This window comes from Mustelus asterias, chromosome 1, assembly GCF_964213995.1.
Source record: "Mustelus asterias chromosome 1, sMusAst1.hap1.1, whole genome shotgun sequence".
Classification (NCBI taxonomy): Eukaryota; Metazoa; Chordata; class Chondrichthyes; order Carcharhiniformes; family Triakidae; genus Mustelus; species Mustelus asterias.
This window is the reverse complement of record NC_135801.1, coordinates 49886753-49909391: the sequence shown is the minus strand read 5'-3', so window position 1 is coordinate 49909391 and position 22639 is coordinate 49886753. Positions and strand designations below refer to the sequence as shown.

Sequence of the window (22639 nt, the reverse complement as noted above, 5' to 3'; positions counted from 1 at the left end):
AGGATATAGATAGGCTGGAAAATTGGGCGGAGAGGTGGCAGATGGAATTTAATCCGGATAAATGCGAAGTGATGCATTTTGGAAGAAATAATGTAGGGAGGAGTTATACAATAAATGGCAGAGTCATCAGGAGTATAGAAACACAGAGGGACCTAGGTGTGCAAGTCCACAAATCCTTGAAGGTGGCAACACAGGTGGAGAAGGTGGTGAAGAAGGCATATGGTATGCTTGCCTTTATAGGACGGGGTATAGAGTATAAAAGCTGGAGTCTGATGATGCAGCTGCATAGAACGCTGGTTAGGCCGCATTTGGAGTACTGCGTCCAGTTCTGGTCGCCGCACTACCAGAAGGACGTGGAGGCATTGGAGAGAGTGCAGAGAAGGTTTACCAGGATGTTGCCTGGTATGGAGGGTCTTAGCTATGAGGAGAGATTGGGTAGACTGGGGTTGTTCTCCTTGGAAAGACGGAGAATGAGGGGAGATCTAATAGAGGTATACAAGATTATGAAGGGTATAGATAGGGTGAACAGTGGGAAGCTTTTTCCCAGGTCGGAGGTGACGATCACGAGGGGTCACGGGCTCAAGCTGAGAGGGGCGAAGTATAACTCAGACATCAGAGGGACGTTTTTTACACAGAGGGTGGTGGGGGCCTGGAATGCGCTGCCAAGTAGGGTGGTGGAGGCAGGCACGCTGACATCGTTTAAGACTTACCTGGATAGTCACATGAGCAGCCTGGGAATGGAGGGATACAAACGATTGGTCTAGTTGGACCAAGGAGCGGCACAGGCTTGGAGGGCCGAAGGGCCTGTTTCCTGTGCTGTACTGTTCTTTGTTCTTTGTTCTTTGTTAGTAAGATAGAGGGTTATAGATGAGCCTAGAAGGTAAGGAAATTGTTCGGCGCAACTTGTGGGCCGAAGGGCCTGTTTGTGCTGTAGCTTTTCTATGTTCTATGTTCTATGTTCTAAGTGGGCATCAAATAGATCATTTCAGCTCTTTTATTTGTGTAGTAAAGTATTTTGTGCTCAATTTGTCCTTACATGACTGTTTTTGCTGAAACTGGTTGAACAGAAATTGTCCTTTTTAATTCTGATCAGTGAGTCTAGTGGAAAGTAGCTGTGAACAACTTTCAATAAGAGACAATCCATATGAGAAACATTTGATAACTTTGTTGAAACACTCATACAAGCCTTTGAGACATTAGTCCAGTACACGGTTCATTAACATTAATCAACCAAACAATTACCTGTTTTATTTTGAAAATTATTCTTTTGAACTTTTCTCCAAAAGCAACTCAGAGCAACCAAAAGAATGGATGATAGTAAACCGAGTTTAATTATACAATGTTATGATTTGTGAGGAGTTAAAGTATGAAAAATAAAAACATTGTTTTTGTTCATTATTATGAGCGTATCATAGAAACCCTACAGTGCAAAAGGAGGTCATTCGGCCCATTGAGCCAGCCAGGCCCTATCCCAGTAATCCCATGTATTTACACTGTTAATCCCCCTGACACAAAGGCAATTTATCATGGCCAATCCACCTAACCTGCACATCTTTGGACTGTGTGAGGAAACTGGAGCACCTGGAGGAAACCCACGCACACACGGGGAGAATATGCAAACTCCACATAGACAGTGACCCGAGGCCGGAATTGAACCCTGGTCCCTGGCACTGTGAGGCAGCAGTGCTAACCACTGTGCCGCACATAAGGGCATGATGAGGTCAATATATTTTGCCCATGGCAGTGTCATAGGAAACATTATTATTTGATGTTTTTCACCACATTTTACAAAAGTAATTTGAATTAGTAACAAATGGATTTTTTTGTTTACAAAGAATAATATGCTGTTTTGTATTTTTCTCATTTTTTGGTATGAATATTTCAATCAATTTTGGATCATATTGTAAGTTAAAGCACTTCCTTGAAATACAAAAAGGAAAGTTATCAGTCAGTACAGCCGACAATATATTTGGACACAGTTCCTTCATATATCCTACAAGTCCAATCAATAGCTATCACCTCTTCCTTTTATGGTTCAGCCTTTAGAAAGAAACATAGAAAGCTTACAGTGCAGAAAGAGGCCATTTGGCCCATCGAGTCTGCACCGACCACAATCCCACCCAGGCCCTACCCCCATATCTACCCGCTAATCCCCCTAACCTACGCATCTCAGGACACTAAGGGGCAATTTTAGCATGGCCAATCAACCTAACCCGCACATCTTTGGACTGTGGGAGGAAACCGGAGCACCCGGAGGAAACCCACACAGACACGAGGAGAATGTGCAAACTCCACACAGACAGTGACCCAAGCCAGGAATCGAACCCAGATCCCTGGAGCTGTGAAGAAGCAGTGCTAACCACTGTGCTACCATGCCGCCCAAGTGTTTAGTGTTTTATTACATTCTAATATTATAAAATGTTCCTAATTAACAGTTTGAATTGATGAATCTTGAACCTTTGGCTGCAATGGTGTAAAAGAGGACTTTAAATGTTAAATTTCACTAAAATAGCTAAAAGTCCCACACTTTTTCAGCAGTACAGTGGCATGACTAAAGGTCACACAGATGTAGCTAATTCTGCAGTTTGTGCTGATTTTCTGTGTCTTACGTGGTTGAAGGTCGAATGATTGATTGGGACTTAAGACTAAGGAGTGCATTCATGAATCTTTGTTGATAACTCAGAAAATAGGTGTTCAGGCTGTGCATGTTTGATAATCAGTGAGCAGGACTAAACCAGTTCAACAGAAAATCAGACTGATTCGTGGAATGAGTAGGCAGGTGACAACTGTCATTTAATGTGGAGAAGTGTGAGATAGTACATTTAAAGGAAAGCAAGGATTAGAGTATGTGTCCATCACATATAGAGGATGAATGAAACTGAATTGATTGAAGGATATTTAGCAAGAAACTTAGGAGTGGTTTTTGGCCCATCACCATCAACAGATAGACAATATGATAAAAGAAGAGCAACATACATTTTTATAGAATATTTAATGCAAAAAAATGTTCCAAGGTTCTTCACAGAAATATAATTTGACATGAAACAAAGAAGGGATTAAGGTCTGTGACTAAATGCTTGGCCACAGAGTTGAGTTTAAAGATTTTCTTAAAGAAGGGGAGAGAGGAGAAGTGGGCATACTTAGAGGGGGAGTTTTCAGAATCTGGGGTTCAGACAGATGAAAGAACAAACACCAGTGATGGAGAAAGAATGTGGGTTTACACCAGAAAGCATAGCTGGGGGAACGCAGAGTTCCTGAATAATATGCATTTTGCAAACAAGTGTACAATTCTGGCTATCCAACCACTGAAAGCATTTACATCATTTGGAGACGATGTCAAAAAAAAGCAATGAGACATATTTCATTACAATGGATGAATTGGAAGGTAAATTGAAAAAGAATCTCAAACTGTAGTCTGGGAGAAGTTGTTTAAGGAAACATCTTATTGAAATGAATTTTAATAGATGGCATAAATAAATAAAGTAAACCTCTGACTTCAATCCTTGATTTGTTTGGAACTTTTAAATTTTGCTGGTCATCAAATTTTTGTGTATTGACGATAATGCCGTCCCATGATTGTAGCATCAGCATTATTTCAAAATCAATTCGCTTTAGATATGTAAATAATTTGTAATTGAATATGTATCCTGTGAACTCTCAATGTTTACAAATGTTGTAATTTTATGTTGATTTAATGGTTATATTATTCAAAGTTGGAATCTTTCAGTTTGGCTGATTTATACTCAGAAACTATTGATGTTAAATTAACATTTGCATTTTTAGTGACAAATGGCCATTGTTTTCTTTAAATTTTCTTTCCAGTATTTCAAGGAACTCCTTTAACTTGCAATACGGTCCAAAATGGTTTGAAATATTTATACCAAAAAATGAGAAAAGTACAAAACAGCATATTCTTTGGAAACAAAAAATGCCTTTGTTACTATTTCAAATTACTTTTGTAAAATGTGTCGAAAAACATCAGAATGTTTCCCTATGACACTGCTCTGGGCGAAATATATTAATTCCATCAGGCTTTTCATGATGAACAAAAATCATATTTTTGTTTTTCATGCTTTAACTCCTCACAAATCATAACATTGTACTACCATCCATTCTTTTGGTTGCTCTGAGATGCTCTAATTTGGAAGTAACCTTAGATATTTATCTTTGAAAGCTATCAGAACTAGAACAATGCAACATGTTATTAGAACAGTTCTTTTGCAATCAACATTCAACCTGTTAGCTGCAAAAGATCTTTATTTCTGGGTTTTTATTTTTACCAAAATGTTCTAAGCATACTTCTTAAATTGTAATTTGAACATACTGTATTTGACTAGATGTAAAGATTAACTTCTCAATGACCATGATATACAATTCCCTGACTAATTCTTTAATTGTCCTTTAACATTAAGCATGAGTAGAAAAACGTTAATGCCTTCTCTTGGCTGTAAATTCTTGCCATTCCACTGATCTATTATGTGTTTGGCTTTTCCTATAATTGTGGTCCACTGAAAGTTTATATCTAGTGATCTTCTCATCCATGCCTTTGTTAATAAGATGAATGGCTGTTATTAACCCTAAGTGGTGTTCCATAAAGGCCTCAGGAAAGCTTTCAGGTGCCTGAGGGAGACATTTTGACATCTGATTTGGGATCTCAGTGATAACTTTACTAGAGGTTCATGGTGTTTTTGTTTTGAACTTTGGTAGTAAGAACGATATGGTTGATCAATAGAGATTTCACTAAGAAACATGTACTTGAGGGTAACTAGATACATCCTATCCCAATTTTTAATTGGCTTTTCTCATGGCTATTTTCAGAGAAGAAATGTTTTATTTATATTTAAAGAAGCTTGTTGAAAAATCCAGTAAAAAAAATCCACCACTTTTGATTCCGCCGCCCCCACCACCCCCGACCCCCCCCCCCCCCCCCCCCCGCCCCCCCGCCCCTCCCCACGCCCGCGCATACAAATAATTCTTTGATGTTATTATGCAGGAACAAACAATACAAAATGACTGGTTTTGAGGATCCACACTATAATTCCAAAGACTAGGGCCTCGATTCTCCCAAATTGGAACTAAGCGCCCACACTAGCTGGCAAACTGGATGGTTTCCCACCCATGTGAAAGATGCAAATTCATGCATCCTGAGCAACCTGTTGGCTAGCCTGGCTTTTTAAGATCGGGATGCTATTTTGATCTCCGCACTCAGAGACAGGCCTTCTCCACTCAAAAAATGAAATGGTGCCCCCCCTCCCCCTCCCCCCGCCCGCTGACAAAGGGAGCACCACCAAACCAAAGAGGGCCATCCTCCCCCCATCACCCACAAATAACCCAGTCACCGATCCCACCCGAACCCCTCTCCACTCAGATCTGCAATTCAGCTCCCTTACCCACTTAGATCCCCATTTAGCTCTCTTCCCCACTCAGCCACTGCCTCCCCTAGTCAGCCCCCTCCTCCACTCAGCCCTCCACCACTCAGACTCCCATTCAGCCCCGCACTTTGGCAGTGCCAACAATGAACTGCCCTCTGGCCTGGCACTTAGGATCCCGAGGTTGGTTTTAGCCCCCTGCCACTGCCAGGCTGCAGGGGGAGGGTCCCCGAGGGGTCCTGAGGGCTGGATGGACTAGGGCTTGGGGCAAGGTGTTGACCTTGACACTGTCCCCCAGCTTGGAGATCTAGTGGCTGGACTACCATTTCTAGCCTTGGCAGACCTGAAGATCATCCCTGGCATGGTGATTTCACAGTAAGAAGTCTAACAACACCAGGTTAAAGTCCAACAGGTTTATTTGGTAGCAAAAGCCACACAAGCTTTCGGAACAGGCTGTTCCTTCATCAGGTGGGTGGGAACTTTAACCTGGTGTTGTCAGACTTCTTACTGTGTTTACCCCAGTCCAACGCCGGCATCTCCACATCATGGTGATTTCAGGCAGCCCCGTGATCAATATTTGCATTCCTGCCTGCTATGCAAATTCTGAAGTGACCGGGTCACTTTAATCTCCATGCCCCCCCACCCCCACCCCAACCTCAAGATTGTAAATCATTGCAGCACTCCATTCTGCAGCAGAAATTTTCCTTACTCCATGTCAGAAGCTGCAGGTGTGAGCAGACCCTTATGAAATCTCTGACAGAGAGGATATGTCAATTTTGCGTGGGGGTGGGTGGGGGTTCCCAGTCTGCACAGCTGTGCACTCAGCCCCAGTGCATTCACACAGCTTTGATTAGAAGTCTCTGAGCCTTCATAGCAAGCTGAAAGCGTTCAAACCCTCTCTATTGCATTGGAAACATTTGGGGGGCGATTTTCCCCCCAAAAAATGAAGTGCCCAACGGGCGGGAAAACGGGAGATTTAACCGTCCATTTTTTGGGTGTCAGTTGAATTTCTGGCACTCTGTGCTTCACAGAGTCCACTGGGGGATACACACTGGACAGGGGCTGGAGGGTCCTAATCCCACCCGACAGGCCCGCGTCGTATGCACACTGCACCCCACCCCCCCCCCCCCCCCCCCCATCATCGGCCTCCCGATGGCCTCTCCAACACCCTGACCCCACCCCTGACCGCCGGCCTCACCAACCTCCCTGATCGCCGACAATCCACCCCATGGCCAGCCCGACCGCCCCAGTCTCCCCCCGTCCCCCCCTTCAGGTCCCACCCTCTTGGCATTGGCTGGTGCCCAGCAGGAATTGCCAGGTGCCAAGCTGGCACTGCCCAAGTGGCACCACGCCCCCTGCACTGGACCTCCTGGGGGGGACCTCAAAGGCCTCTGCCCCCACCAGTGAGGCCATCACACCTGGTCCCATTGATGGGGCCTAGCTTTAATCCCCGTGGTGGGAACCTTTCCCAGAGGGGTGGGAAACATTAGCGAGCCCGGATGATACCATCCCGAGCTTGCTAATGACTTTGAAATGGCGATTTAAATATTGTAATCAACCTCGCACTGTTTTCCGGCACGAGGCTGATAACGCCATACAAGATGGCCTGGGAAAGTCTCGATCAGTTGGACGCCGGTCGCAAATCCTGCTTCAGCCCTCCTGCTTACAGTTCCCATGTCTGGGAAAATCAAAGTAAAGTAAAGTTTATTTATTAGTTACAAGTAAGGCTTACATTAACACTGCAATGAAGTTACTGTGTAATTCCCCAAGTCACCACAGTCTGGCACCTGTTCAGGTCAATGCACATAACCAGCATGTCCTTCAGAATGTAGGAGGAAACAAGAGCACCCGGAGGAAATCCACACAGACACGGGGAGAACGTGCAAACTCCACACAGGTAGTGACCCAAACCGGGAATCGAACCCGGGTGCTGTGAGGCAGCAGTGCTAACCACTGTGCCACCGTGCCGCCTACCCTGCACCCTTGATCTCTGTCAATTTCAAAGTGCAGTGCTTTGAAAGTGGGCCGGTGGCAGAGTGGTTAGCAATGCTACCTGGACTAGAAAGGGCAGTCCAGCCATGAGACCTCCCCATTCCGGCCAGGGGAATCCAGAGGACCTGGAGGAAACCCACGCAAACTCCACACAGTCACCCAGGCCCGGGTCCAAAACCTGCCCCAGGTTCATAGGATTTTAACTGGGACATTCCTTTAATCAGTGAGGAAACAGACTCCCTGTCCAATCAACTGCAGCATATGGACACTCAAAATCATTATGAAGAGGGGATCCCCACCAATCCCATCACAATAGTCACCTGACTATTTTTCCATTTTTAGTGATTTTCAAAAGAAGTTCTGGGAATCTTCATTTGGAAGCATTACTCAGTTACTTGCGCTTTGCTGCAGCCAGCTGTTCTTCTCAAGCTGGAAGGTTACTACATTTGAGTTGGAGAGTGAAACAGAATTACTATTTTAGGCCAATGACTTTTCATCAGATCGAGTTACAGATGCTGTCTGAATCAGCATTTTCTGTTTTCATTTGTTATTCATTATCATTAGGCAAAGTACAATAAAATGTACCACACATCCAACGCAATGATTTGAAAACAGATAGTAAGCAGCCAGCGATGGGTGCTTGCTGACTGTTCACACAGCTGTAATTTAGAAGGCTGAGCTGTGTGTGCAAGATTGGAGCCAAACTGCTGGAAAATGTAAATGGATTATGTGTGTTTAGAATGGTATTAACAATATTTATTTGGTAATACATCACGCAAATTATTCATTGTCTATGAATTCCCTTTTAACAGCTGATATCGATGACATGAAGATCTCCTATGTTTTGCATGATGGTGACAATGCAACAAACGACATCTTCTACTTCTCTATTGAAGATTCTGGTAGGACTCTTTTTTAAATGGATAATATTTTTAAAATGCTTCAACACATAAGCCTTACTTTCCAAAAGCTTTAATTCCATTAAAGATGTTGTTAATGAAATGAGAAAGCTATTTTCTTAATTATGATATATACTGCAATGTCACCTGTAACCACATTGTTAATATGTGAAAGTGTTTAATAATAGTTGTGGATTTTGGTGCCCTTGTCACAGTAATGTTGAGTTCCATCCAACTCAGTTAGTTCAGGAAATCCAGGCAAAAGACAATGTTACAATTATCCCCATGCCTTTTTGTCTGTCTATTTATCCTAGTTATTATGAAAAAGAGGAGAAATAGATAATTACAATCAGAGAATTACTCTGGGTTATGGTGAAACAGTGTGATATTACAAGCTATGGGGCAGATTTAATCTCTGCACCATCTGCAACAGAATCATGAAGAAGTTTATTGTTTAGAAATAAGGAGCCCGATTCTCCCATCGCGATCCGCAACTTTTCTGGCGGGTCCGGTCCGGAGAATCGCGTGTCGGTGGGATTCGCGCATGCGTCGGGAACGCATGCATGTCTCCCAGAGCTGGAGAACAGTCGCAGTTCAGAACACACTGGAAGCCGGCGGGAAGAGAGGCAAGTCATTTGAATCTTTTTTGAATGTATTTTAAATATATTTTGCATGTGACTATCAGGCCCGGACAGAACTTGCCAGGCCCGATAGCATCTCCCACCCCGCCAGGAGTACTTCATTCCGGTGGGGTTTAGAGTAACTCTCCACTTTCGGGCAATTAGTGGGAGACCCCGCCGGAATGAAAGGGGGGGACAATCGGGGCCCCTCAGGGAGTCGGGTGGGGGGGGTGATGCCCCATGAGCATGGGCATCCTGATGTGGAGATGCTGGCGTTGGACTGGGGTAAACACAGTAAGATGTCTCACAACATCAGGTTAAAGTCCAACAGATTTATTTGGTAGCAAAAGCCACTAGCTTTCGGAGCACTGCTCCTTCTAAGGAGGAGCTATTGGGAAGGAGCAGCGCTCCGAAAGCTTGTGGCTTTTGCTACCAAATAAACCTGTTGGACTTTAACCTGGTGTTGTGAGACTTCTTACCATGGGCATCCTGGCAGTGCCAGCCTGTGCCCCCTGGCACTGCCAATGGGGCAAAACGCTCATGTCCGGGGGCACCTTGGCACTGCCCAATGCCCAGTGGGCAGTGCCAGTGGGGCAGGGCCTATTGTGGGCAGGGCCTGGGGCAATTGGTGGGGGTGGGGGTCCTGCTGCCACTCTGCATTAGGTCTGGCTGAAGGGAGGGCAGCTATTGAGGCGGGCTGGGGGGGCGGTGGGGAACGTCTTCCTCCCAGAGGGGGTGGGGGGGGGGTGGGGGGGGCGGGGGGTGGTGGTGACCGGGGGGTTCTGCTAGGGTGAGGGGGTTGGGGGGAATTACCACTGCTGGAGGGGGGGGGGGGGGCGGTGGGCTGTACATCGGAGCGCTCCGGGATGGAGGGGGTCAGGGCTGGCCCGGGAATTGTTGTGGGGGCTGCGATCGGGCCATGGGGGGGCCTGGAGGTGCAGCACTGTGGTGGTCTTGGGCTGGCCAGCGACTGAGCTGGCCAGCAAATGGGGAGACTGAGAGATTGGAGCCAGAGTTCTAGAATTGTCAGACTCCAGCATGAATAGGCCTCACCGCCCCCCCCCCCCCCATGGATTTTTTATGATATTCACAATTGTGACCTCTGCATTGTACAGAGTGGGGAGATTCAGGTCTAAAGTTGCACTGAAAAAACAGTTTTCCCACCAATTCAGCACTTTGGGAGAATCGCCTCCAAGATTTGCATTATTGTTTAGATAGAAATCGTACAAGCAAGGCTTGATGTCCAGACTGATATATAAAATATCAAAGTCAGTAATATACTAATAGATTCCAACATCAACCTACAATTTCCCTTATAACTGACAGACTAAATAGAAGAAAGTGATAAGCAGCAAAAAGCAAAAAGAATTCAAGGGAAAATTAAAACACCACACTTCTCCATCCTTGAACTAGTCCAGCATCACCATCACAGCATCACCATCACAACATCACCAACACAGCATCACCATCACAACGTCACCATCACAACATCACCATCACAACGTCACCATCACAACATCACCATTACAACGTCACCATCACAACGTCACCATCACAACGTCACCATCACAACATCACCATCACAACATCACCATCACAACATCACCATCACAACGTCACCATCACAACATCACCATTACAACGTCACCATTACAACATCACCATCACAGCATCACCATCACAACATCACCATTACAACGTCACCATCACAGCATCACCATCACAACATCACCATCACAGCATCACCATCACAACATCACCATTACAACGTCACCATCACAGCATCACCATCACAGCATCACCATCACAACATCACCAACACAGCATCACCATCACAGCATCACCATCACAACATCACCATTACAACATCACCATCACAGCATCACCATCACAACATCACCATTACAACGTCACCATCACAGCATCACCATCACAGCATCACCATCACAGCATCACCATCACAACATCACCAACACAGCATCACCATCACAACATCACCATCACAGCATCACCATCACAACATCACCATTACAACGTCACCAACACAGCATCACCATCACAACATCACCATCACAGCATCACCATCACAACATCACCATTACAACGTCACCAACACAGCATCACCATCACAACGTCACCATCACAACATCACCATCACAGCATCACCATCACAACGTCACCATCACAACATCACCATTACAACGTCACCATCACAGCATCACCATCACAACATCACCATTACAACGTCACCATCACAACGTCACCATCACAACGTCACCATCACAGCATCACCATCACAACATCACCAACACAGCATCACCATCACAACGTCACCATCACAACATCACCATTACAACGTCACCATCACAACGTCACCATCACAACATCACCATCACAACGTCACCATTACAACATCACCATCACAACATTATCATCGCAGCATCACCTTAGAAACATAGGAAATAGGAGCAGGATGGGGCCATTTAGCACATCGAGCCAGCTCCACCATTCATTATGATTGTGGCTGACCATCCAACTTAATAGCCTGATCCCACCATCCTCCCATATCCTTTGATCCCCTTCACCTCAAGTGCTATATCTAACTGCTTTTTAAAAATATACAAGGCGTCAACTACTTTCTGTGGTAGCAAATTCCACAGGCTGACCACTCTCCATGCAAATAAATTTCTCCTCATCTCTGTCCTAAATGATCTACTCTGTAAACTGTGACCCCTGGTTCTGGACACCCCCACCATCGGGAACATCCATCCACCTTGGCTAGTCCTGTTAGAATTTTATAGGTTTCTATGAGATTCTCCCTCATTCTTCTGAACTCCAGCGAATACAATCCTAACCGACTCAATCTTTCCTCATACTTCAGTTCTGCCACCTCAGGAATCAATCTGGTAAACCTTTTCTGCAAGGACATCCTTCCTCACAAAACTGCACATAATATTCCAGGTGTGGCCTCACCAAGTCCCTGTATAATTAAGGCAAAGCATCCCTGCTCCTGTACTCGAATCCTCTTGCAATGTAAGCTAACATCCCATTTGCCTTTTTTACTGCCTGCCGCACCTGCATGCCTTCAGTGACAGAGGGGAATGTGCAACGAAACTGGTGTGTCCTCCAGTCACAGTGTCTGAAATAGTAAGTATCAATTAAAATGTTGAATTCTGAAAGGAATGAGACTCCACACTTGTAAAAGTTAATTTTCAGTTTGGCAGAGATTTTGGGGAGTAATGAAGATTTATCACTCAGTGAAAAGGATATTGAATCGAAATGGACAAACCTTAGCTTTTTCTGGTGAGTTTAGTTTATATAAGCTAAGTACAGAAACTTTATGCTGTTCAATACTTTATGGTGAATCAGGCAGTGAGATGCTGCTCTAGCACAGCTTTTGCAGGAGCAGATCATCTCAGATAGCAGCTTTCTCATTTCAGCTTTTAACTGCACATGTGTGGTCGATGAAAGTTTCTAATTGATTTTCATGTAAATGAAGGTGAGCACAGTTAGCTGCACGATGTTTCTGACTGAAAAATCCAGTCCATTATTTAGGCTGTCATTTTAGTGCTGTGCTGAGGGAATGCTGCTCTGTTCGAGAAACTGCGCTTCAAAGATGTTGTGCTGAAGCCTTGTTAATGTTCTGAAATTGCACTATTTGCAGAAGAATGCTGTCAGAGTGTTGCCCAATATTCCTGCTGCAACCAATATCACCAAAAATACTTTTTTTGGGCGGTATGGTGGCACAGTGGTTAGCACCGCTGCCTCAGCGCCAGGGACCCGGTTCGATTCCCGGCTTGGGTCACTGTCTGTGCGGTGGCTGCACGTTCTCCCCGTGTGTTCATGGGTTTCCTCTGGGTGCTCCGGTTTCTTCCCACAGTCCGAAAAACGTGCTAGTTAGGTGCATTGGCCATGATAAATTCTCCCTCAGTATTCCTGAACAGGCATCGAAGTGTGGCAACCAGAGGATTTTCACAGCAACTTCATTGTAGTGTTAGTGTAAGCCTACTTGTGACACTAATAAATAAACTTTAAACTTTAACTGGTTATTGATATAATTTTCTTTGGGTCTCTGCTGTGCATAAATAACTGCTCCATTTGCTGTACAATGACTAATTTGAAGCAATTTATTATACGCAGTGCTTTGGGGTGTTTCAGAGAGATGTAAGTTCTTATTTAATATGTGCAAACTAGTGCACCTTGTAAAATGCAGAACTCAATGTCGTGAAACTCAGGCAATCTGGCTGAAAGTACTGCTCTGGCTTCAAGTCTGACATTAGCACTCACTGTGGTGCTTCAGCCATTCACAATTCAGCATAGAATTTCAAGAAGTGTTTATTTTTAGCAGGAAATTTTAATTTTAGTCAGATGATATTTGAGCTTTTGTTCTAGGATTTCATTAATGGTAAAATAAATGCTGGATGCAAAGAAAGAAATGTTTTGTAATAGATCTACACTGCTATTTTGTTATTTATATAGTTTTCATCCCTCCACTAACACCTGAAGCAAGTCTATAGTAATCATATGGAACACCATTATTTCGGAAATACTTTCAGCTCATTTGACAGGAACTTGCTGATTATAAGGAAGTGGAATTACTCACAGCTGCTTTTAGGATTATTGGGGGCTAATTTCTTCCACTATTTAACTGCTTGAGACCTTAACAACAGAGACTGGATGGCATTGCAAAATAGATCAGCAGCAGTCAGCTTGTATCCATCTACCAAATGTTGCTTCCAGGTAAATTGGTACCATTCAGTTAGAAACTACTGTTGGTGATTTAATGTAGCCGTGTGGCATTCTTTAATCTTGCTGTTTTAATGGAGGTTTAAGTAATGGACAATGCAACCTTTGTAAATATGCGTGAAGCCATCGCTCACTAATATTGCTGGCAGTAAATTCTACCCTTTAAAGTGGCTGCAGTATCTCAGTGGGCCCAACCAGGCAGACTGAGCTTCAAAATCTCCATGGCCACAGTGCCATGTCATTTCTACAAATGGATCCTCCTCGGTTGCTTACTGTTCCAGAATTTAAAACTTGTACAGCTGCCATGTGGTGTTCCATTATTAGGAGCGCAGCTTGGTGCCAGTGTTGACTGGGGTCATTTTGTGAGGCTCAACTGAAGTATTGAACTCTGCTGATGGTAGGGTAACCCTCCTTCTTCCAAAATCACTACAAACCAAGAAATATATTAAGCTAAATGTTCTATTGCCGAAAATCTAGCCGAACTATTCTTTTTGATGGATACAACTGATGCTATCATTAGAATAAATTGAAACAGAAACAGAAAATGCTGCAAAATCTCAGCAGGTCTGACAGCATCTATGGAGAGAGAATAGAGCCAACATTTCAAATCTGGGTGACACTTCATCAGAGCTTGTAATAAATTGAAATCTGGCCTCATCAATCCAAAATGCTGGGGTAATATAGCAACAGTTGAATCATATTTATTTGTTTATTATAAAGTATTTAGTGAATGTAACTTCCTCCCTGTGAGGAAAGGGAAACCTTCACATAACGACAAATGTTGCACTGGGTTTCCTTGGAGACCTGAGGAGCATAGCTGAACTTCAGATTTGAGAAAATCCTTTTTTTGCCAGTATACACCATTTTCTGTTGCAACGTATGTTTGATACTGTCTGAACCATTAACAAGGACAAGGCAAAATGCAAGGTACAGAATATCCACGAGAAAGTCAAAATGTAGTGCCTATAGAAATCATAGAAACCCTACAGTACAGAAAGAGGCCATTCGGCCCATCGAGTCTGCACCGACCACAATCCCACCCAGGCCCTACCCCTACATCCCTACATATTTACCCACTAATCCCTCTAACCGATGCATCTCAGGACACTAAGGGCAATTTTTAGCATAGCCAATCAACCTAACCCGCACATCTTTGGACTGTGGGAGGAAACCGGAGCACCCGGAGGAAACCCACGCAGACACGAGGAGAATGTGCAAACTCCACACAGACAGTGACCCAAGCCGGGAATCGAACCCAGGTCCCTGGAGCTGTGAAGCAGCAGTGCTAACCAGTGTGCTACCGTGCTGCCAAAGCATACCATTCATAGAGAAGGAAATGAGAGCGTGCAGAATGTAGTGTTGATTCTTTGTCGATGTAGTGTTGAATGTATAGATTTTGAGAAGTCCAGCAATTAGTCCACAGGATAAAGAAACTGTCAAGTGTGTGCAATTTATTCCCTTTAAGACCAAACAGCTTTAGGAATAAGGAAACAGAAATGGATCATTCAGACCCTCCAGCTGGCTCTGCCATTTAAGTAGATCATGACCGATCTGTGCCCTAACTAACCATTTAAGGAACTACAAAAGGTCGTGAATGTAGCCCAATCTATTAACCTCCCATCTATTAATTCTGTCTATACTACCCACTGCCTCAGCAAAGCAGCCAGGATAATTAAGGACGCCACGCACCCCGGACATTTTCTCTTCCACCTTCTTCCGTTGGGAAAAATATACAAAAGTCTGAGGTCACGTACCAACCGACTCAAGAACAGCTTCTTCCCTGCTGCTGTCAGACTTTTGAATGGACTTACCTTGCATTAAGTTGATCTTTCTCTACACCCTAGCCATGACTGTAACACATTCTGCATGCTCTCATTTCCTTCTGTATGAATGGTATGCTTTGTCGGCATTGCGCGCAAGAAACAATACTTTTCACTGTTTGTTAATACATGTGACAATAATAAATCAAACCAAATTAAACCAAAACTGTTTACTCACCTTAATATTTTTGAATACTCTTAGCCAATAAAATTCTATTAATCTCAGCATGGAAAGCTTTAGTTATCCAGTACACACTGCCTTTCCAGATTTCTGGAATCCTTTCAGTGAAAAGGTGAAACTTGTTCCAAGAAGGAATTTATATTTCCACTATTAATATTCAAAGTAATAATATGTTCTGAAGAGTATTCCACAGAGCGCAGGTCAAGACAAACTGGAAATAATAGAAACGTAATGAGAGAAAGCTAAGTGTGTACTCACCGTGTTAGAACCGAGAGCAAATTAGATTTACACTGCAGAAAAAGGGAAAATTAAACTGGGTTTGCATCCTGCCTTTAACGGGCATTTTGTTCCACAGGATGTACAAGGCAGGTTTTTTACACAGAGGGGTGGTGGGTGCCTGGAACTTGCTGCCAGGGGAGGTAGTGGAAGCAGATATGATAGTGACTTTTAAGGGGCGAATTGACAAATAGGAGGGGAATGGAGGGATATGGTCCCCAGAAGGTAGGGGGTTTTAGTTCAGTCGGGCAGCATGGTTGGTGCAGGCTTGGTGGGCCAAAGGGCCTGTTCCTGTGCTGCAATTTCTTTGTTCTTTGTTCTTTAGGAGAAAATCTGAATTCATTCTAAAAATGGCTACATTTTTGCCCATTAACTATGAATGACTGGTAAATATATAGCAATTTGGATCTTGTATGTTAATTCTGAATTTATTGGAATTTTGTGAAGCGAATGGAATTTGAAAGTAAACTGGGAAAACCATCAAAAGCTTGAGCTGAGTTGTGGGGACGTGAGATTTCTATAATATCTTGCTAAATAGTGAAAAAAAATGGGACTCTCAGAGCCACAGTTTGTGATTCCTGAAGTTATGTCAGGATTTACCCTCCAACATGACCTCAGCAGAGTTCACAGGGTTACTGACCATTGTGTCACTTTGTACGGATCTCTAGCACCTGCTTATCAACTTTTCTGGAAACCAATGACGCTGGGCCACCATCCAAACGAAATGCAACAGGTTCGATAGCTCCCATTGTTAGGGAGCAAATTCACATATTTTAACAGTCCGGGTCACTTTGTTGACTTAGATCTTCCACAGAACCATTGAACCTCTACAGGGCAGAATGTGGCCATTTGGCCCATCAAATCTGCACCGACTCTCCCCTCCCCATCCCTGTAACTCCATGCATTTACCATAGCTAATCCAACTAACCTACACATCTTGGGACACGAAGGGGCAATTTAGCATGGCCAATCTACTTAACCTGCATATCTTTTTCAAATGTGGTGCATCTGTGTCCTTCTTTGTACTCCAGTCCTACAACAAGCTTCTGATAAGCTCGATCTGAAGAGACTCCAAGTTGGGATCCCTGCCTGTCGCATTGATATCACTGGGCTTGAAAGCGCTGAGACCTCTTAAAGCAGATCTAGCCCCAGAGTTACAGCAGAAGTGTGCCAGGATACTGCAATTTTGGCCCCATTCTGTTTCAATTTCTCAACCCTTATTCCTTGTGCGGTACACTCAATTTGATGCACTGCTTCAGAATCTGAAAAGCTGACAGAAAGCATGTTTTAGAATTGGGTAGAGAACGGTGGCACAGTGGTTAGCACTGCTGCCTCACAGTGCCAAGGACCCGGTTAATTTCTGGCCTTGGGTAATGGTGGCACATTCTCCCCATGTCTGTGTGGGTTTCCTCCGGGTGCTCCGGTTTCCTCCCACACTCCAAAGATGTGCAGGTTAGGTGAATTGCCCATGCTAAATTGCCCTTTAGTATCCTAAGATATTTAGGAAAGATGGATTAGCCATGGGAAACGTGTGGGGTTACAGGGATAGGGCAGGGGAAGAGGACCTGGGTAAAATATTCTGTCGAGAGTCGGTGCAGATTTGATGGTCCGAATGGCCTCTTCTGCACTGGAGGGATTCTATGAACAAGGAATTCCAGTGCATCCAAGGGTAGTTACACTGGGTGCAGCATCAACATTGTGATCCAGCACCAATGCAGCAGGAATGCATCAGCACCAATGCAGCGACTTGCAGCAGCAATGCAGTAGCACCAATGCAGCAGTAGAAGCCGCACCAATGCATCAGCCCTGTACCAACCATTTGTTGCAGCAACACCAATGCAGCAGTAGTGCAGCAGCACCCCATTGTTATCCAGCAGCAATGCAGCAGGATTAATGCAGCAGCACCAATGCCGCAAAATGCAGCAGCAATGCAGCACCAATGCAGCAGCACAAGTGCGGCAAGGTAGTTACTGGGTAGTTTTGAATATACGTCTAAATATGAGTTTGGGACTTGATTGCGGCTCTCATAAATTGGATGAAATCTCATTTTTTTGTTTCCTTTTTTTTCTCTTTTCTCTCTCCCCTGTCACATTCACATACTCTACGACAGCTGTTCCAGCTCCAAAATCAAGTGAGTTTCAATAATCCTAGTCCAGTTCCTAGTGAGTTCCTTTGACTGCCTTTACCATTCACAGCTGTTGTAAAATAATGACGATGAAACTTGAGCTGCTATATTTGCGATGGCGTGTAAATTGGGTTGGCTTCGAGAATGTGATAAATGAGTAGACACATTCCAAGGGGAATAAATTGGGTCGGCAGATCAGAATATTTAACATTCAAGAGACACACTTTACATATTATACATTTGCCTACGTTACACTTTTAGCCTTCAATAGATATTATCCTTTTCATTTGGAGGGATTTATTCTCTTTCTCCTGTAGGATCAGCAAGAGGTGAGATCTTTCGTACATGTTCTCATCCAGAACATCCTGGTGATTAAGCAGTGATGGGTGAAACACATTTATGGGTTGGATGTTACAGGATGCCGTGATCCCTGTCCCCACCAGGTTAAAAAGTCTGCAGGCAGCAAGAGTCCATAATCCAAGTGGATTCTTGCTGCCTGTAATTGAGGCTCGGAACAGTGTTCATTGCTTTCAGGTGAGACTTACTCCCTTATCTTGGCAGAAAGTCCTGCCTGAGAGAGCTCCTGGCCAATTCAATAGCCAGCAGTTCTGTAATCCCAGCAGTGGGAATGGTGATCATTGCTGGGACTATTGACAATCCTACCACATCACGGAGCCCAGGTAAGTCTGGGTCAGGAGTCTCAATGAGGGGGATGAGGTTCTGGGATCGAGAGGTTCAGGGGAGGGCTAAAGGGAGGGGGGTGTCACCTTGAAGGGGTTGCCTCCGATGGGCCCAGGGGAAGGTAAAGGAGGTTCCCATCCTCTTGCTTGACACCACCCAATAGAGCTAAAGCTTTGGGGGCCTTGTCCCGCGTGGGTAAAATACTGGAAGCTCTGGGGTGAGGCTATTAATTGGCTATGTAGGGTCTGCATTAAATCCAAGGGCAGGTAGGCTGCCCACCCCAATGAAACGACTGGAGAGAGATATGGAGATAGATCATAACTTTGTGCAATAGTATAACATGGCTGACAATGAGTTGACAAACCGATTTTACATCTCTTCCAATTTTCTATTGCCACTGAAGTCAATGATACTACAACATCCACCAGCATGAAACTGGCCCAATTGATCAAGATCCCATTGCAATTGGAGATAACTTTCTTAACTGTCCACTGTGCCACCAATCTTGGTGTCATCTGCAAACTTACTAACCATGCCTCCTATGTTCTCATCCAAATCATTAATATAAATGACAAATAACAGTGGGCCCAGCATTGATCCCTGAGGCACACCGCTGGTCACAGGCCTCCAGTTTGAAAAACAATCTTCGACAACCACCCTCTGGCTTCTGTCAAGAACAGTAAGATGTCTCACAACGCCAGGTTAAAGTCCAACAGGTTTATTTGGTAGCAAAATCCACGAGCTTTCGGAGCGCTTGCAGCTCCTTCGTCAGGTGAGTGGGAGTTCTGTTCACAAACAGGGCATATAAAGGCACAAACTCAATTTACAAAATAATGGTTGGAATGCGAATCTTTACAGGTAATCAAGTCTCAAAGGTACAGGCAATGTGAGTGGAGAGAGCGTTAAGCACAGATTAAAGAGATGTGTATTGTCTCCAGACAGGACAGTTAGTGAGATTTTGCAAGCCCAGGCAAGTTATGGGGGTTACAGATAGTGTGACATGAACCCAAGATCCCGGTTGAAGCCGTCCTCATGTGTGCGGAACTTGGCTATCAGTCTCTGCTCAGCGACTCTGCGCTGTGATGTGTCGTGACGGCCGCCTTGGAGAACGCTTACGCGAAGATAAGAGGCTGAATGCCCTGATCTTGCAACTCGGCCAACTTTGTCTACCTGATACGCTGCAGGAAAGGATGTCCCGAGGCATGGTACATTGGGGAAACTATGCAGACGCTACGACAGCGGATGAATGAACACCGCTCGACAATCACCAGGCAAGACTGTTCTCTTCCTGTGGGGGAGCACTTCAGCGGTCACGGGCATTCAGCTTCTGATCTTAGGGTAAGCATTCTCCAAGGCGGCCTTCACGACACACGACAGCGTGTGTCATGACACACTCACCTGACGAAGGAGCTGCAAGCGCTCCAAAAGCTTGTGGCTTTTGCTACCAAATAAACCTGTTGGACTTTAACCTGGTGTTGTGAGACTTCTTACTGTGTTTACCCCAGTCCAATGCTGGCATCTTCACATTCTGTCAAGAAGCCAATTTTTTGTATCCATTGAGATACTTCATCCTGGATCTCATGAGATTTAACCTTATGCAACAACCTATCATGTGGTACCTTGTCAAAGGCCTTGCTAAAGTCCATGTAGACAACATTAACTGCACTGCCCTCATCTACCTTCTTGGTTACCCCTTCAACAAACTCAATCAAATTTAATCAAAAAAGAAAGCCTGCTCTAAAAAACTAGGGTTAGAAACTGCAGCAGCTCAAAAGAGGAAGAACATCAGGCTTAGTGGAATGTATCAACCATGAACTGTGTGATCTGCTCTGAAGCTGTCAGTCAGAAAAGCTTTTAGCAGCTAATGGAACATTAGTTCCATGTGTAAATAAACCTCGGGTAATCCCCTCTTTGATCCGCTCTGGAGCTGTCAATCAAAACAGTTCCAAGATCCTTCAGAGCATCAGGGACTCATTCAAGCCAGAAAAGGGGAACCCCTAATAAAATTCAAAGCTCCTGTCAATAAGAGCACTTCAAAGAGCTTTCAGAGCGTTTAGGGCTTATGAGAGAAAGCAAGAGGATCTGTCTAGTGAAACTGACAGCTCTTGTCAATGAAACAGGGGCGGCACGGTAGCACAGTGGTTAGCACTGCTGCTTCACAGCTCCAGGGTCCCGGGTTCGATTCCCGGCTCGGGTCACTGTCTGTGTGGAGTTTGCACATTCTCCTTGTGTCTGCGTGGGTTTCCTCCGGGTGCTCCGGTTTCCTCCCACAGTCCAAAGATGTGCGGGTTAGGTTGATTGGCCAGCTTAAAAATTGCCCCTTAGAGTCCTGAGATGCGTGGATTAGCGGGTAAATATGTGGGGGTAGGGCCTGGGTGGGATTGTGGTCGGTGCAGACTCGATGGGCCGAATGACCTCCTTCTGCACTGTAGGGTTTCTATGATTTCTATGAAACTCCTTCAAAGATGTCTAGTAACAATTGAGGCTTCTGAAATCAACCAAGGGCAATCCCAACTGTAGAAAGGAGTGCTGCTGTGATTTTGAAGGATTCCAGGTAGGTGTTTTAAGGGGCATGCATTTTAAAGTGACCAGGCCACTTCAAAGATTTTACAGAACACAGACAATAATAAAGATTTTAACCAAAAAGTTCCTGAAGTCACCATCCTAAGAGGGATTTCCACATTTCCCAGGGCAGGAAGGAGAGCATGAACCCCATCTCTGGGGAGAGCCCCAAAATCAACCATTTCCTCCCCCTCCCCACAACCTCCAGGCCCCAGGAAGGATCCTCCCTTTGCAGGCTGGCAGTGGCAAAGGGGCCAATGGGCACAGTTGGAGGCAGTACTTACCTCCTTGCATCCCTCAGCATCCACAGCACCTTGTCCTTGCTTGCTGGGGTCAGAGATTGGCGCCCACTGGATTTCCTGCTGGGGGCATACCGGGAGGCCGGAGCATCTGACCTCTAACCCGGTGATTATGTTTAAAACAGTAGTGATCACTTGCTCTGAGCAAGAACCTGATCGGGGCAGTGGGCTGTGAGACTCACAACAGATGGGACAGCCAGCAAGAATCCCGATTTGACCCTCATATTTGATTCAATGGGCTATTGGGATTACTGGCTTGGGCTAGCCGCCTCACAGAATCACCCGCTACAGCTCCATGTCTAGATTCCCCACTGGGAGGAGGCAACCTGTCAGTGACTACTCTGTCACACTCATTCAGAATCTTGTATGTTTCAGTGAGATTTCCCCATATCAAGATTGATATGTCCTCTCCTGCATTTTCATTATTTAACCATAACCTGCATCCTTGACTCTGGTAATAATAGATATTATACAGAGTATAATTGATAGATGAGCACAATTATAGGTCAGTAAAAATAATGGGAGATGAGGGAATTATATCATGCTATATTTTTAGCTGATTTTCTTCTTTACGCATCTGTTTTACTATTTCAGTCTTTCAATGTAAAACAGCTTTCTTCTGGCAGAATCTCTACCCATAGGAAAATTTGTTGTAAGTGATCAAAGAAAATGAGCTGTGTTTGATGTAGCTAAGGGGCAGAAGATATCCATCATAATTAAGCTGACTGATTTTATGGTGGGTGTGTACAAAATAAAACTGTCATTTGAAAGCAAAACCAGGTAAGAATATACATGCATACCAGACTGTTAGCAATAATTAACATTGACAAACCTACAGCTGGAAGGGATGAGCACTTAACAAGCTGGCTCTGTAACTGATAGTTAAAGAGTCTTTGGCCTGTTCTTCTGAATAGAAGTGATAGAGCAATATTGAGCCCAGGCCAGTTTGTCCTTGTCGACAGCTTGGCAGGGAGAGAGCAAGATAGATTGATCAGAGCAATTTGTCTGCTCAAGCAACTTTTCTGCAGCAGCTGCCAATAGCTGACACAGTTTGAACATTTGTTATGGA

At 44.5% G+C, this 22639-nt stretch overlaps 1 protein-coding gene across 1 annotated transcript in view; it reads left to right on the top strand.

Annotated features, from left to right (window-relative positions):
• Window positions 1–22639, top strand: part of frem3 (Fras1 related extracellular matrix 3) — a 209039-nt gene that overhangs the window by 5779 nt on the left and 180621 nt on the right. The window contains exon 2 of the mRNA XM_078212092.1: window positions 8174–8263. Coding sequence (XP_078068218.1) covers window positions 8174–8263 — 90 coding nt within the window. The remainder of the gene's footprint in view (window positions 1–8173; window positions 8264–22639) is intronic.